The sequence below is a fragment of the Trematomus bernacchii genome, unplaced genomic scaffold (assembly GCF_902827165.1).
Source record: "Trematomus bernacchii unplaced genomic scaffold, fTreBer1.1, whole genome shotgun sequence".
Taxonomy (NCBI): domain Eukaryota; kingdom Metazoa; phylum Chordata; class Actinopteri; order Perciformes; family Nototheniidae; genus Trematomus; species Trematomus bernacchii.
The window spans coordinates 23,215-39,729 of record NW_022987771.1 but is presented as its reverse complement, the minus strand read 5'-3'; the positions used below and the strand labels follow the sequence as shown (position 1 = coordinate 39,729).

The window sequence follows — 16,515 nt, the reverse complement described above, 5'->3', positions numbered from 1 at the left end:
TAGATTTTGTGCGGAGGACGAAAAAACGCGATAAATCGCGTTTTTTGACGCCTTTTTCGATGCCAAATTCAAAATGGCCGACTTCCTGTACGTTATTTTATACCCCTCCAAGAGGCTTTTTTGTTTGTCTCCGCACCTTAGATATGCTTAGCGAGTTTCGTTCGGTTATGTGAAAGCTAAAGTAGGGGGAGTTAACGTTAAAAACGGAAGTGGGCGTGGCTTACGCAATTTTTTACGTAATATTCCGGAACCAATTAAATATCAAAATTTTGCGCACTTCTGACGCGCATGCGAAATTTGGTGAGTTTTCACATATGTGGCGGGGGTCAAAAGTGCGCGCGATGTTCTAAAATAAGAATCATAATAATAATCGGACCAATATCAATAATGTGCTAGTTTATACAGTGACGTGGGCTACGCCCACGTCACTGTAAGCCGTGGGCTACCTACTGTCATGATTTAGGCCACTTTTAATGGGCTTTTACCCGTCTTTTTCCCTGTTTTTAGTGGGTTTTGCATGGTTATCGCTCGCTTCGCGAGCGACTAAATTGATCGTAACGATATTAATTATGCGAGTTGCACTCACGTGGGCGAAGCCCACGTGACTGGGCTCGCGCGGACTATCTGCCGTTACTATTTCCGAACCTTTTCTGTGCTTTTGCCGGTCGTTTTCCCTGTTTTTATGTGTTTTTCGCAGGTTTATCGGTCGCTGCGCGACCGATTTCAATAGGGTCTTCGCCGACCTATGGTCTCAGACCCTAATTATGCACAAACTAAGATTTATGTTTCTTTCCGTTCGATGATAACGTTAAATAATTGAACGGTGGAGAACTCTGCCACATCAGCCCATATCTGTGTATCTCAATAAGCTGGTGCTGGGGAATTATAGTCTATTCTTTTTCATTGACTATAGAGGTCGCCACTGGGTGACAATATTATTTTGACCTTCTGCACCAAAAGAAAATGGCCTACATAGCGACACTTATTGTAACGGGCATCTTTAATAACAATAAACAAAACAAAGAATGAGCCAGATACAAAAGGTTCAGTTTTTGAAATCTATTTTCTAGTTGTGACAGAGAGTTGTTCAGCTCTTTGGCCTTATTTTGAGATTGGCACCAGAGAGCTAACTTTGCTTACTGGTCTTTCCAGCATGTTTGTTTTTGTCATAAAAATAATCAGACTCTTTCTTGAAAAAGTGGTAGACACATTGGGACTTTCTGCACGAAACAAACACTCTGAAAACCCTTCAGAGTGTGAGACTGCCAAGAAAGTTGCAGATGACATCACTGCAGAATTGTTACTTGAAAACAAGAAAGATTTCCTTGCAGAAGACAGAAAGCTGATTGCCCATTTTTGTTTAGTTAAAGCTAGCTGGCATTTCAAGTTTTTCTTTTGTATGAGTCCTTGGTGAAGCTAGCGATCCTCCTGACCATGGGACCCTGGCCCTTTAGATGGCACAAACTAGCCCGGACCATTGATTGGCCAGTTGTCCCTAAGGGACCTCCTTAGATCTTTGTAGGGTGCTTGCTGACACAGAGTTCAAAGTTCTCTTTGAGAATGTAAAATTAAAGTCACGGTATTCAACACATGACTTAATGGTCTTAATGACGTCAGGCAATCAGAACTGCCTTCACAATTCCTCGGTTTCAGTGGGTGTAAATCTGTAAACCAAATCAATTCCATCTGTTTCTGGATCTTTTGGATAATTTTATATGGCTTTTTTGTGACCTTTACTTGGAAGTCAAACAGCACTTTCAAATGCTGACAAACATTGATGGAACATTCATTTTTTAAGTTTTAGTGAAACCTTTCGTTTTTTCCCCTCAGAGCCCAGCACTCCTGTTCAGAATAAAGTCTATCAGCTCAGCAGGGAGTCAGAGCTTCTGCATCCTGAGCCACCTGCTGGTGAACTTGATGAAGTGGAGAATAACAATGCAACATGGTGGAGTGAGGGTGAAACTCTGCAAGAGAAAGCTGATGGAACATTAAGCAAGCCTGTACCATCTGCCCCCAAAGGTCAGTCAAATATAATCATTATTGCATGGTTTACTATAAAAACAAAAGAGGCAAAACAAAACAAAAAAATGTACTAACTGAAACATTGTTTTCTTACTGTTTGATGATAACGTTAAATAATTGAGTGGTTTGGAACTCTGCCACATCAGCCCATTATGTGTATCTCAATAACTTTCTCCAATTAAACAAAGATAAAACTGAGGTAATGGTTTTTGGAGCCAAGGCAGAACGTATAAAAGTTAGCGCTGAGCTTCAGTGTGCAATGTTCAAAACAACAGATAAAGCCAGAAATCTAGGTGTAGTCATGGACTCTGACCTGAGTTTCAACAGTCACATTAAAACAGTTACTAAATCAGCCTACTGTCACCTAAAGAATATATCCAGGATTAAAAGACTAATGTCACAGCAGGATTTGGAAAAACTTGTCCATGCTTTTATCTTGAGTAGACTCGACTACTGTAATGGTGTCTTCACAGGTCTCACTAAAACATCTATTAGAAAGCTGCAGCTGATTCAGAACGCTGCTGCTCGAGTCCTCACTAACACTAAGAAAGTGGATCACATCACTCCAGTTCTGAAGTCTTTACACTGGCTTCCTGTGTGTCAAAGAATAGATTTCAAAAAATATTGTTGCTGGTTTATAAAGCTTTGAATGGTTTAGGCCCAAAATACATGTCTGACCTACTGCTAAATTATGAACCATCCAGAACCCTCAGGTCTTCAGGGACTGGTCAGCTTTCTGTCCCCAGAGTCAGAACTAAACATGGTAAAGCAGCGTTCAGTTATTATGCTCCAAATATCTGGAACAAACTCCCAGAAACCTGCAGGTCTGCTGCAACTCTTACTACTTTTAAATCCAGGCTGAAGACTTTTCTTTTTGCCGCTGCTTTTAATTGAACTATTCACATCTTAAACTGCACTGTAACTTTTATTCATGTATTTTTTCTTTTAATGTTTATTTTATTATCTTTTCTTTTTAATGACTGTTTTTAAATGCCATTTTCTTAATGTCTTTCATTTTTGTAAAGCACTTTGAATTGCCTTGTGTTGAAAGGTGCTATATAAACTTGCCTTGCCTTGCCTTGCCTTGCCTTGCCTTGCCTTGCCTTGCCTTGCCTTGCCTTGCCTTGCCTTGCCTTGCCTTGCCTTGCCTTGCCTTGCCTTGCCTTGCCTTGCCTTGCCTTGCCTTGCCTTGCCTTGCCTTGCCTTGCCTTGCCTTGCCTTGCCTTGCCTGCCTTGCCTTGCCTTGCCTTGCCTTGCCTTGCCTTGCCTTGCCTTGCCTTGCCTTGCCTTGCCTTGCCTTGCCTTGCCTTGCCTTGCCTTGCCTTGCCTTGCCTTGCCTTGCCTTGGCTAAGGAATTGTAGTCTTTATTTTTCATTGACTTTAGAGGTCGCCACTGGGTAAACATATTATTTTGGCATTTTGCACAAAACAAAAAACTGGCCAAAAAAAAGCCCCTTATTGTAATGGGAATCTTTAATAAAAGTTAACAAAACAAAAAAGGAGCTGGATACAAAGGTTCAGCCTTTGAAATCTACATTCTAATTGTGACAGAGGGTTGTTCAGTTAATTTGCCTTATTCTGAGACTGGTACCAGAGAGATAACTTAGCTTACTGGTCTTTCCAGCATGTTTGTTTCTGTCACAAAAATAATCAGACCTCTTGATCTGGGTGGTGTCTCCAAAGCTGTCGCCATTAAACAGGATCCATGAGGTGCATTTCAGCTTATGATCAATACATGTATCGCCAGATATTTAGTTTCTTAAATGTTATTCCATTGCTGTTAATGACGTCAGGCAATTATAACTGCCTTCACAATTCCTTGGTTTCAGTGGGTGAGGTACAGGATGAAGCGCTGGTAGCTGCAGTGCCCATATTGTTCAGTGGAACAAACTTTGTTAGTTCAACGAGACAACAAGCCCTCCTTGAGTCTATTAGTCCAGATGACTATCAGCCCAGGGGCAGGAAGGATCCTGTTGTAAGAAAGCAACATTTTTGCCGGTCAGGTAATAAAGATGAGAATGACTCAGGTTTTAACAAAACAATACAAATCCCTGTATAATAATAATAATAATAATAAATGGAATTTATAAAGCGCCTTTCAAGGGACCCAAGGTCGCTGTATGACAACAGTTTCAAAGTATTAGGTATAATGAAATTGCCACCTAGTTATCTATATTCACGGGTAAATCTGTAAAACAAATCAATTCCATCTGTTTCTGGATCTTTTGGATAATTTTATATGGCTTTTTTGTGACCTTTACTTGGAAGTCAAACAGCACTTTCAAATGCTGACAAACATTGATGGAACATTCATTTTTTAAGTTTTAGTGAAACCTTTCGTTTTTTCCCCTCAGAGCCCAGCACTCCTGTTCAGAATAAAGTCTATCAGCTCAGCAGGGAGTTAGAGCCTCTGCATCCTGAGCCACCTGCTGGTGAACTTGATGAAGTGGAGAATAACAATGCAACATGGTGGAGTGAGGGTGAAACTCTTCAAGAGAAAGCCGATGGACCATTAAGCAAGCCTGTACCATCTGCCCCCAAAGGTCAGTCAATATAATCATTATTGCATGGTTTGCTATAAAAACAAAAGAGGCAAAACAAAACAAAAAAATGTACTAACTGAAACATTGTTTTCTTACTGTTTGATGATAACGTTAAATAATTGAGTGGTTTGGAACTCTGCCACTTCAGCCCATTATGTGTATCTCAATAAGCTTGTGCTAAGGAATTGTAGTCTTTATTTTTATTTTCCAGTCGCCACTGGGTGAACATATTATTTTGGCATTTTGCACAAAACTAAAAACTGGCCAAAAAAAAAGCTCCTTATTGTAATGGGAATCTTTAATAAAAGTTAACAAAACAAAAAAGGAGCTGGATACAAAAGGTTTCAAAGCCTTTGAAATCTACATTCTAATTGTGACAGAGGGTTGTTCAGTTAATTTGCCTTATTCTGAGACTGGCACCAGAGAGATAACTTAGCTTACTGGTCTTTCCAGCATGTTTGTTTCTGTCACAAAAATAATCAGACCTCTTGATCTGGGTGGTGTCTCCAAAGCTGTCGCCATTAAACAGGATCCATGAGGTGCATTTCAGCTTACGATCAATACATGTATCGCCAGGTATTTAGTTTCTTAAATGTTATTCCATTGCTGTTTTTCTTGAAAAAGTGGTAGACACATTGGGACTTTCTGCACGAAACAAAAACTCTGAAAAAGACCCTTCAGAGTGTGAGACTGCCAAGAAAGTTGCAGATGACATCACTGCAGAATTGTTACTTGAAAACAAGAAAGATTTCCTTGCAGAAGACAGAAAGCTGATTGCCCATTTTTGTTTAGTTAAAGCTAGCTGGCATTTCAAGTTTTTCTTTTGTATGAGTCCTTGGTGAAGCTAGCGATCCTCCTGACCATGGGACCCTGGCCCTTTAGATGGCACAAACTAGCCCGGACCATTGATTGGCCAGTTGTCCGTAAGGGACCTCCTTAGATCTTTGTAGGGTGCTTGCTGACACAGAGTTCAAAGTTCTCTTTGAGAATGTAAAATTAAAGTCACGGTATTCAACACATGACTTAATGGTCTTAATGACGTCAGGCAATTAGAACTGCCTTCACAATTCCTCGGTTTCAGTGGGTGAGGTACAGGATGAAGCGATGGTAGCTGCAATGCCCATATTGTTCAGTGGAACAAACTTTGTTAAGTTCAACGAGACAACAAGCCCTCCTTGAGTCTATTAGTCCAGATGACTATCAGCCCAGGGGCAGGAAGGATCCTGTTGTAAGAAAGCAACATTTTTGCCGGTCAGGTAATAAAGATGAGAATGACTCAGGTTTTAACAAAACAATACAAATCCCTGTATGACAACAATTTCAAAATATTAGGTATAATGAAATTGCCACCTAGTTATCTGTATTCACGGGTAAATCTGTAAAACAAATCAATTCCACCTGTTTCTGGATCTTTTGGATAATTGTATATGGCTTTTTTGTGACCTTTACTTGGAAGTCAAACAGCACTTTCAAATGCTGACAAACATTGATGGAACATTCATTTTTGAAGTTTTACTGAAGCTTACTGTTTTTCCCCTCAGAGCCCAGCACTCCTGTTCAGGATAAAGTCTATCAGCTCAGCAGGGAGTTAGAGCCTCTGCATCCTGAGCCACCTGCTGGTGAACTTGATGAAGTGGAGAGTAGCAATGCAACATGGTGGAGTGAGGTTGAAACTGTGCAAGCGAAAGCCGATGGACCATTAAGCAAGCCTGTACCATCTGCCCCCAAAGGTCAGTCAAATATAATCATTATTGCATGGTTTACTATAAAAACAAAAGAGGCAAACTCAAATACAATTATGCACAAACTAAGATTTATGTTTCTTTCCGTTCGATGATAACGTTAAATAATTGAACGGTTGAGAACTCTGCCACATCAGCCCATATCTGTGTATCTCAATAAGCTGGTGCTGGGGAATTATAGTCTATTCTTTTTCATTGACTACAGAGGTCGCCACTGGGTGACAATATTATTTTGACCTTCTGCACCAAAAGAAAATGGCCTACATAGCGGCACTTATTGTTATCTTTAATAACAATAAACAAAACAAAGAATGAGCCAGATACAAAAGGTTCTTTGAAATCTATTTTCTAGTTGTGACAGAGAGTTGTTCAATTATTTGGCCTTATTCTGAGACTGGCACCAGAGAGCTAACTTTGCTTACTGGTCTTTCCAGCATGTTTGTTTTTGACATAAAAATAATCAGACTCTTTCTTGAAAAAGTGGTAGACACATTGGGACTTTCTGCACGAAACAAACACTCTGAAAACCCTTCAGAGTGTGTGACTGCCAAGAAAGTTGCAGATGACATCACTGCAGAATTGTTCCATGAAAACAAGAAAGATCTCCTTGCAGAAGACAGAAAGCTGATTGCCCAGTGTTGTGTAGTTAAAGCTAGCTGGCATTTCAAGTTTTTCTTTTGTATGAGTCCTTGGTGAAGCTAGCGATCCTCCTGACCATGGGACCCTGGCCCTTTATGGCGCATTTCCACTGCAGGGCCTAGCACGGCTTAGTAAGGTATAGTTAGCACTTGGTAGGCCAGGCTCACTTTATGCTGTGTTTCCATTACAGTTTAGGAACTGGGGTAGTAACTATAGTAACGCAGTGTAGGCGGAGCTGTGACTTCATCTTCAATGCGAAACACAAAACCAACATCAGCCGTTAGCTGTTAGCCCTCAGAGCTCACAGCTCCTCATATCTGTTCAGAAACTAGACAAAAGTTAAACAAGTACAAACCACAGACTGTCTGTGTCATGGCGAATACAGTCGCTGGTTTATTTATGTTTGTATAGGCCGTTGTTGTGAGTGTGGACGGTCGGAGCATATACAAAGTTAGATCTCCATTTAGAAAACACGCATTTTAAAAGGTTTTTCGCCTGCCGTCTGTCTGCAGACTTGTCAAAGCATTAATTCATGGTTTTTACTAACCGGTATCAGCATGTTGTTACTTCAGCATCATTTTGATGTTGTTACTTCAGCATTATTTTGAAACGTGTATTACAATTAAATATGTATTACATTGAAATCTACCTTCTAATTGTGACAGAGGGTTGTTCAGTTCATTTGCCTTATTCTGAGACTGGCACCAGAGAGATAACTTAGCTTACTGGTCTTTCCAGCATGTTTGTTTCTGTCATAAAAAGAATCAGACCTCTTGATCTGGGTGGTGTCTCCAGAACTTTTGCCATTAACCAGGATCAATGAAGTGCATTTCAGTTTATGATCAATACATGTATGTCCAGGTATATGGTTTCTTTGAATGCAATTCCATTCTGGTCTTTCTTGCAAAGTCGTAGATCCATCTGCTCCAGAACTCCGTTATGCATTTCACTTGCTGCCAACAGTGTTTTGGCTCTGAATATTGCAGATGGATTTAACCTGGTGGTAACATTGGTTTGACCTCGAGCTGGAGCAAGTGGTCGAGAGATAGAGGTTCAAAGTCATTTGGAACATTTGGCACTGTAGTTATGTGTGTCGGCTGTTGATCATTTTTACACGCACATAACTGTTGAAGGGCTTTCATCATCAAGTGTTGTCAAGTTGGCCAAAGTCATTGACTCTGACATGTATGGTGGTAGCTCTGGCATAACTCTGTCTTTTGGAAATCTGACATGTTTTGCTCTTTTGCATTTCTATGCGTGCACCTGCACTTTCTGTTGCAAAACGACTTTCTTTAAAATTATCAGTGCATGTCTTTTGATGAAATCAACCAAAACTAGAAACATTGAATTTTTCATTTTGTTTGAATCTATGAATTTGCGGTTCTACACTTTTCCCTGAGTTTAAAGGAAGGTATCAATATTTTCCATTGAGTTATAATATCCTTAAAGAAAAATAGTGTAATTGAGCAGTGCTTTTCTATCTTCACTGTTAATGGCATTCCAATTTGACCTTACTCCAAACAAGCTGCTGCAAAAGAGTTCATTTCCATAGTTCTCTTCGAGCAATCTCTTGGCTTTCTCGTCCTTTTTAGAATTCATTTAGTGAAACCTTCTCACCAAGTCTTTAGCTTGGACAAACATCTCAATAAATGGAAGGTACTCTAATTTATATTATTTAAAGATGGGTATTTCTCTGGATGGATGTAATGTTAAGCGTTGCTCCTTTGTCAGCATTTCAGTCATTTTGATTTGGTGCTGCATTACTTAAATCGAGTCACTCTTTCTTTGCTATTTGTCTGACTTGGCTGGAGTTTGGCTTTATGTTTTTTGTCTTGTTCCTCTTCATTATGAACATCAGCATTTTCATCTGGTTGGCCAGTACAGTATTGCTCCACCACAGCAAATATATTATCATCCTCCACCATACTCCAGGGCTTCCATGGTTGTTATTGTATCAGTTTGAAGCTCAAGCTTTTCCATTACCGCTGTAAGATTTGTTTTTATTGCTTCAAGGTTAGCTTCTTGTTTTTCAAGCGAATGTATCTGTTGTAAAGCAGCAGTGCATAGAGCAACTTTCTCAGCAACAGCCTATCTTCATGTTAATGAAGCTATCATAGATATATGTCATAGATATATTACTGCCAGTATAGCACATATGACGCTTACTGCTAATCTGGCTCACACATTTTCTGGATGCGTACTTATCAGAATCAAACTCAGAATTCCTTTATTAGTCCCACTGCGGGGAAATGTACAGTGTTACAGCAAAGGTGGCATAGCAGGTAAAAAAGGCAACCAATACATGGCAACAAAATATTATATTTTATATATATATATATATATATATATATATATATATATTGAAGTACTGAGACCTTATAGCAATTAAATGCTGGGACATTTATAAAAAAAATGTGCTTTTACTTAAAATGACTATTGCACAGTGAAATTGCAAACAAGTGTATATTTTCCTTTTCAAGTGGATGTTTCCTTAAACCATGCATAATATATATCTTGGATATGATTGATCATGACGGACATGAACGATAGTTTCTTTCAATGTTCACCTATCACTGCCAATGTCAAACAGTGTATTGCATTTTTATAAACCTGCTATAAATTGAAGCAAATTATGTCTCAATCCCTTCTTTCAAATCCTTTCACTGACAATTCCATTGCAATCTGCCAATTAGATTTGTATATCTCTTAATTTGATTCTAGTGTCGTTGAAGGATCTGGATCCATCTATTAGACCAGCTGTTTAATAATTGACTGCCCATCATAGTTGTAGTTTAATAAACTATAGGAAAGGAAAAATGTTATAATAAATGTTGGTCCATGCTTATGAATGTTTAATAATCAATTATGGCTTTTATATGTATTGTTTTTATTTTCTACAGAGAAGCAGCTAGAGAAGTTTTTGGAGGAACTGGGGTTGGATCACCACTACAGAGAGAAGCTGTCCCTAAGCACACTTCTGAGGATTGACCAGAAGACCATTACAGATGAACCTGCCAAATGTAATCCAGATCTTCCATGGTATTTTCTGAAGAAACTAATGATGGTTAATGTGACAGCTAGGAATGTGAAATGTACACCTGCACACGAGTCCAACTGTGATGATCACACATATGGTCTTGATGATTTAGACGAAAAAACACATTCAGGTGAAACACTGAATCCCCTTGACATAATCACTGCTCTCTTCCTGTGCTCTGATGGTTTTGTACAGCAGGAAATGGCCCTCAAAATGTCTATGTGTCAGTTTTCCGTGCCTCTGTTGCTTCCCGACTGTGACACAAAGCAGTGCACACTCATGCTTTGGGCCATGAGAGACATTGTTAAAAAGTACAGACCTCGGTCCCTTTTAGAATCCAAGGGATTTATTGAAGAGAGAATTGTTGTCTCTAAACTTCCAATGATATCTTTTGTGAGACTGGGTGAGTGCTCTTTGTCCAAGTCAGAGATCCTCAATAAGCTTCTGAGCAACTCTCAGCAGTACCATGACACCTTTGTTCACCGTAACATGGAGGGTGGTGACAGTCCAAGGAAAATATCCAATGGATTGGTTGAAATGACTTGGTACCTTCCTTGTGGCAACAAAAACATGGACGTCTTCAGCGAGCCAGTTGCTGTAGCTAACCTTCATGGGGACATTGCTTCATCTCAAACACAATTTTCTTTCTTGTGTCAGACTTCTGCAGCAGTTTTTGTTTTCTTTGATGCTTTGGACTCTGAGTGTGAGCTGCTAACCAACCAACAACACACGGCACAGATCTTCTTGGTGGGCAACCGTCAAAGCAAAGATTTCAAATCAGATGCTGTAATAAAGGTAGCAACCAAGTTGAGCTTAACCAAGAGCAACATCCTTTTGAAAGATAAGCACATAAATGATGCAAACTTTGTCAAAACATTGCGGGAAAGAGTCAGAAATGCATTTGAAAAAACAAAGGTGAAGATGGGAATTGAGAAGATGGCTGACATTGCCCATGAACATGGAATCTCTGTTGATGAAGAATCTCTAGACTGCCAGACTGCGAAGGAAAACGCAGATGCCATCACTGCAGAAATTCAAGACATTCTTAAATACAAAGAAACTCAGCTTCCCTTGCAAGGACGAATATGGAAAGACCTCACTCGCTTAGAGAAGGAAGAATTGCGACTTCGGAAAGTTGGGTCTGAAAATATAGAAGAGTACAAAAGCAAACTTCATCTAAAGAAAAAAGAACTTCGGAAAAAACAGAACTCTCAGGACATGTCGAAGGCAATGACATGTTTCATCAATGCAATATCAAGCCCAGGGATAGAGAGGTGCTATTTCCTGAAATGGATGCGAATGAACCTCGATAATGTGTGTCGGGAACAACTCTTTGACCTCAGGGAGCAGTACAAAGAAAAATGCAAAAACTCTGAGAACAAAAAGGAGATCAAGGAGATTGAGGAACAACTTTCCAACAGCTCATTAGGGACTGAACACTTCTTCCGTGAAATGGGCCAGATCTATGAAGCTTCCCTATCCCTTCCTGAAACAGACCCAGCACGTCAACAACTACAGCATCTCCCCAAGCTATGTGCAGAATTAATGCTTGCTGGATTTCCACTTGAGCTTGTAGATGGAGAAGCATCCAACATACCGCTCAGATGGGTGAGTGACGTTCTCTCTCAGCTCAATGACTTGGTGTCTCCTAAGAACAAGATCCTGGTCGTCACAGTTCTTGGAGTTCAGAGCACAGGAAAGTCCACTCTCCTCAACACCATGTTTGGAGTGCAGTTTGCAGTCAGCAGTGGTCGATGCACTCGAGGTGCCTTTATGTTGCTGATTAAAATCAATGAAGATGTCAGAAAAGACCTCAACTGTGACTTCATGGTGATCATTGACACTGAGGGCTTAAAGTCACCAGAGCTCGCACAACTGGACAATAGCCACGAGCACGACAATGAGCTTGCAACACTTGTTGTGGGGCTGAGTGATATCACCATCATCAATATTGCGATGGAGAATTCAACAGAAATGAAGGACATCCTACAGATAGTTGTACACGCTTTCCTCAGGATGAAAGAGGTGGGAAAAAAGCCCCAATGTCAGTTTGTTCACCAGAATGTGTCAGATGTTTCAGCCCATGATAAGAACATGCGAGACAGGAAACTGCTCCTGCAACACTTAAACGAGATGACCCAGGCAGCAGCCAAAATGGAAAAGAAAGAAAAGTACTCGAGCTTCACTGATGTGATGGAGTACAGTCCAGACACTGGAAGCTGGTACATTCCTGGACTCTGGAATGGAAACCCACCGATGGCACCAGTCAATGCAGGCTACAGTGAGACTGTCTATGAGCTCAAGAAGAACATAATCCACATTTTGGGAAGTTGTGGATCATCAGCTAATAATATCTTGGAGTTTACTGAGTGGATGAAGAGCCTGTGGACTGCAGTAAAACATGAACACTTCCTCTTCAGTTTCAGAAACAGTCTTGTGGCTGATGCATACATGAGGCTGTGCACAGAATTCAACAAATGGGAATGGGAATTCAAAAAAGAAATGTACACATGGGTTACACAAGCTGAAACAAGAATCTCCAACTTCGGTACGCCTGCTGATAAATCCAACAAATCTGACATGAGAGAACTTATCATGCAATTGAAAAGTGAGGCTTTGATAGAGCTGTCTAAATGGGAAACAAAGCTTCTTGGAAATCTGGAACAGTACTTCAAGGAAACAGAGAGTCGTGTCGATCTTGTTGAAGGATACAGACAGGAGTTTGCAAACAGTGCAATGAGCCTTCGAGGAGAAATGGAAAGTTCTGTGTCTAATCAACTCAGAGCAGCAGCTGACATCAGACAGGGGATGACAGAACTTGATAGAATCAAGGAGAACCACACAAAGGAATTAGAGGGCAAAGTTTGTGCATTGATTGAAGAATGTAGGAAGAAAAACATCAAGATGAAAGGGGAAGAGCTGGACATAGAATTTGACAAGATGTGGACTCAAACAGTGACTCACCTATCCTGTTCAAAATTGAAGGTTGAGAACATTTTCACCAGTGTGACTCACCGCCTGAGAACAAATCTAAAACAAAAGGGAAGTCAAGCGAATGATTTGTTGAGTAACAAAACCCTGAAAGAGTGTGGACAGTTGCCTTTTAAATATACAGCTGAAAGATTTTTTAAGCGATGTAAAGACCTAGTCAGTCGTCAAAGTCACACAAAAGCTGTACAACAAACAGCTGACAGCATCATTATAGATTGCTCAGAGATGATGACTGACAAAATGCAAAGAAAGAGTAATTACCATGACACCTACATCGAGGAGATTCTAAAGATGATTGATGAGAGGCTGCAAAACAATCAGGAAGTTGACATCACTTTTCAAGTCTCTCTGAAACAGCACATCTGTGGAGACGCAGCCAGAAGGTTTCAGACAATGCATGAAGATTTCATCAAAAAGAATGATCCCTACAGATGTCTGAACGAAAACAAAGAAAAGTTTCGTTCTGATTTTAAAGATGTGTTCGCTCATGTAGACCAGTGCCAGAAGAAAGCAGATGAATTCGCAGACCGATGCCTGAAGCCTGCAGTCGAAGACTTTGTCAACCGCTCCCTGGGTCCTGATATCATTGGTGAAATGAGGACAAGTGAGCAGTTCAGGACAAGAATGTCCTTCCAGTATTCAGTTTTACTGAATCTGCTCTCAGAGGATGACTTTATAAAGTACCTGAGCTTTCTTTGCTCGTATGAGAAATATGTAAAGAATTGGATACTCAACAAAATAGTGGAACGCTTCTCAAATGGGTCTACGAGGTTCGAGGAACAACATCTCCAGTCATGTGTCTACAGCATAAATAATGCTATCCAGAAAGCTAAAACAAAAAAGTGTGGCAACTTGAAGTCATTTGTTGACGTTGTCTGTCAGGAGTTTGGTGACAAACTGGTCATTTCCCAGGATGCTCTTGGTGTGTTCATGATCCTGAACAATGCCAACCAGGAACAGTTTGCTCACAGGCTCACTGAGTGTGTGAAGGAGATGGCACAAGCTCTTAGAGAGAAGTTTAAGGAAACAAACATCCAAATTAAACTACAGAACCTTCAGGTGAATCCTCAGAGCGAGCTTTTCAACACACTGATTGGATGTGGTAAACAGTGTCCGTTCTGCCAAGCTCCTTGTGATGCAGGAGTAACAGCCCACATTGAGCACTCCACTTCACTTCATCGACCACAGGCTCTGGGTCGATATAGATGGGATCAGACACACAAACTTGTGATTGACATATGCTCGTCCTCTGTGAACAGTGACAAGCGTTTTCACTGCAGGGCTACAAATGATGAATTGCTTCCTTACAAGTCTTACAAAGACATTTATCCGGACTGGAAAATCCCACCAGATGCAAGCCTCCAGGCATCAGACTACTGGAAATATGTAATGGCAAAGTTCAATGATGAGTTTGCAGCAGCATACAATGCAAAGCCTGCTGAAATTCCTCCAGCTTGGAAAGAAATCACAAAGAAGCAAGCAGAGGCAAGCCTCAAAGAGTCATTTTATATCAAATGAGAAACTACAAGCTTTGTGCTCACAGAGGGTCACGTCCTCCTCATTACAGTCATCATCCTCTCATGGATATTTAGATGACGCTTGATTCATATGAAGAGAAGCACACAGAGTAACATGCTGTTTGTGAGATGGCAAGATTGACCATATATTTTCCCCACAACAACTTACAAGGTATTTGTAAAAGTTTCAGTTTGATTAAATCAGACTTTGTATCCTACTTCTTTGGTTGTTATTGTCGTATCAATTAATCAAATTCGATTTGATTGAGTGTTTTTATTTCTTTAAAGTTACTGATGCAAAAATATTTGCTTTTATGTTTTTCTGTGTTTTTGTCATAAACACATTAACAAGTTTGTGCACAGATGGAAGGCTGACAGGCAGGTAGGCCATCCAGTCATTTTAGCCGAGCCGGCTAAAATGATTGGTCGTACTTTTTACAGTACTACGGCTTCCACAGATGAACATTTTTTTATGGATTTTTTGTCAAAGCACTTAAGATATTCATTGCTATCAGGATGTTAAGAGCATTCCATGGAATATAACAAAAAGTGTATCTCGAGCCGGTTTCTCAAACTTACCTACCCCACCTTTAAATGTTTTAAAATATTATTCAGTCTTCATGTCAAGAAGATTGGACAATGTCTTTATTTTTATTTCAAATAAGTATCTGGCTCTTATTATTTACATTTTTATTGACACATTTAGAATTGTTGTCTTTTCATTTCTGAGCTGCATCAAAAGCCACACATTTAGATTTTTAAATCAGTTAATGAATCATTGTGTTGTAGTGGTGGTACAGTCAACATGTAAACATGACAGAAAGTCTGCTGTAATCAAGTTAAGTTTGATATGTGACCGTTTCCCAGAGAGTTAGAATATATTCTTATTTAGTTTCAGTGAATACATATAAACATCAGTTAAAAATATTTATATATTCAATGTTTAAAATATCATTCAATCTAAATGTCAACATGTAGATCATACATGCATTTTCTTCGTACCTTATTGAGTGCTATTCCGATAGTTATATAACTCCAAATATTTACATTTTTATGTTTGTGTTATTATCAAAATTTATTATGTTACTTTTCGTTTTGGGCTGCATCAAATGCCACATTTTTACATGTTTGAATCAGTAAAAGGATAATTTAGTTCATATTCAGCATGTCAACATGTAAACATGACAACAAGTTTGAATCAAGTTAAGGATGATATGTGATTGTTTTCCAGAAGGTTATAATCTATTAGATTTTTTATGTTTGAAAGATATTTCAGTCTAAATGTCAACATGTAGGTTATCCTTCAGGTGGTTTTTCTTTCCTATTCGAGTATGATATGTAATTTCCTTAGCTCAAAATCTGTTACGACTTTATTTTTTATCAACTTAGTATCTGATATCACATATTTACATGTATTAACACTTAAAAGATCATTCAATGTAAAAGTGCTATTGTCGACAAGTAAACATGACAACGTTTGTTTTAATCAAGTTCAGCGTCATATGATCTTTCTTTTACTCAGAGATTATTATCGTTTGTTTCTGTGAAGTATCTGATTCTTTATATTTCCGTAATAAAAAATATAATTCATTCTTTATATTGTTAACATGTATACTGACCACTGTTTACTATTTCAATAAAGAGACCAAATCTGCAGACTGGCTGTGAATGTCTTTAATGTTTCCCAGATCAGAATCACAGCATAGTGTATAATAACTTCTAAAAGAAACAGAAATATCATCACCTCATTTATTTATATAGTTTTACTATACTAAGATACTAATCATCTTTTTTTAAATTCCATTATTTAACATTTGTTTTCATCTCAAGTCTTAGGTTTCTGAATTCAACAAATAATGTAAAAACAAGACAACAGGTGCAACTCCGCAATGAATTGTGTGTGTGTGTGTGTGTGTGTGTGTGTGTGTGTGTGTGTGTGTGTGTGTGTGTGTGTGTCTTTACTGTGTGCGATATGAAGTCACTTTGGTTTGTTGAGGCTAGGTGTGTCCACATACATCCAGTCT

The 16,515-nt window shown here is 39.3% G+C and overlaps 1 protein-coding gene across 6 annotated transcripts in view; it reads left to right on the top strand.

Moving 5' to 3' along the window:
- Positions 1-14,876, top strand: part of LOC117496949 (interferon-induced very large GTPase 1-like) — a 106,962-nt gene extending 92,086 nt beyond the window's left edge. For 4 of the 6 annotated variants that reach the window (XM_034148814.1, XM_034148816.1, XM_034148815.1 and 1 more), the window contains 4 exons: positions 1,831-2,019; positions 4,377-4,565; positions 6,107-6,295; positions 9,847-14,876. In XM_034148814.1, the coding sequence (XP_034004705.1) occupies positions 1,831-2,019; positions 4,377-4,565; positions 6,107-6,295; positions 9,847-14,492 (5,213 nt within the window). In that variant the 3' untranslated portion in view covers positions 14,493-14,876. The remainder of the gene's footprint in view (positions 1-1,830; positions 2,020-4,376; positions 4,566-6,106; positions 6,296-9,846) is intronic. The other 2 variants (XM_034148817.1, XM_034148818.1) reach the window with 2 other exon arrangements.
- Positions 14,877-16,515: the final 1,639 nt, after the last annotated feature.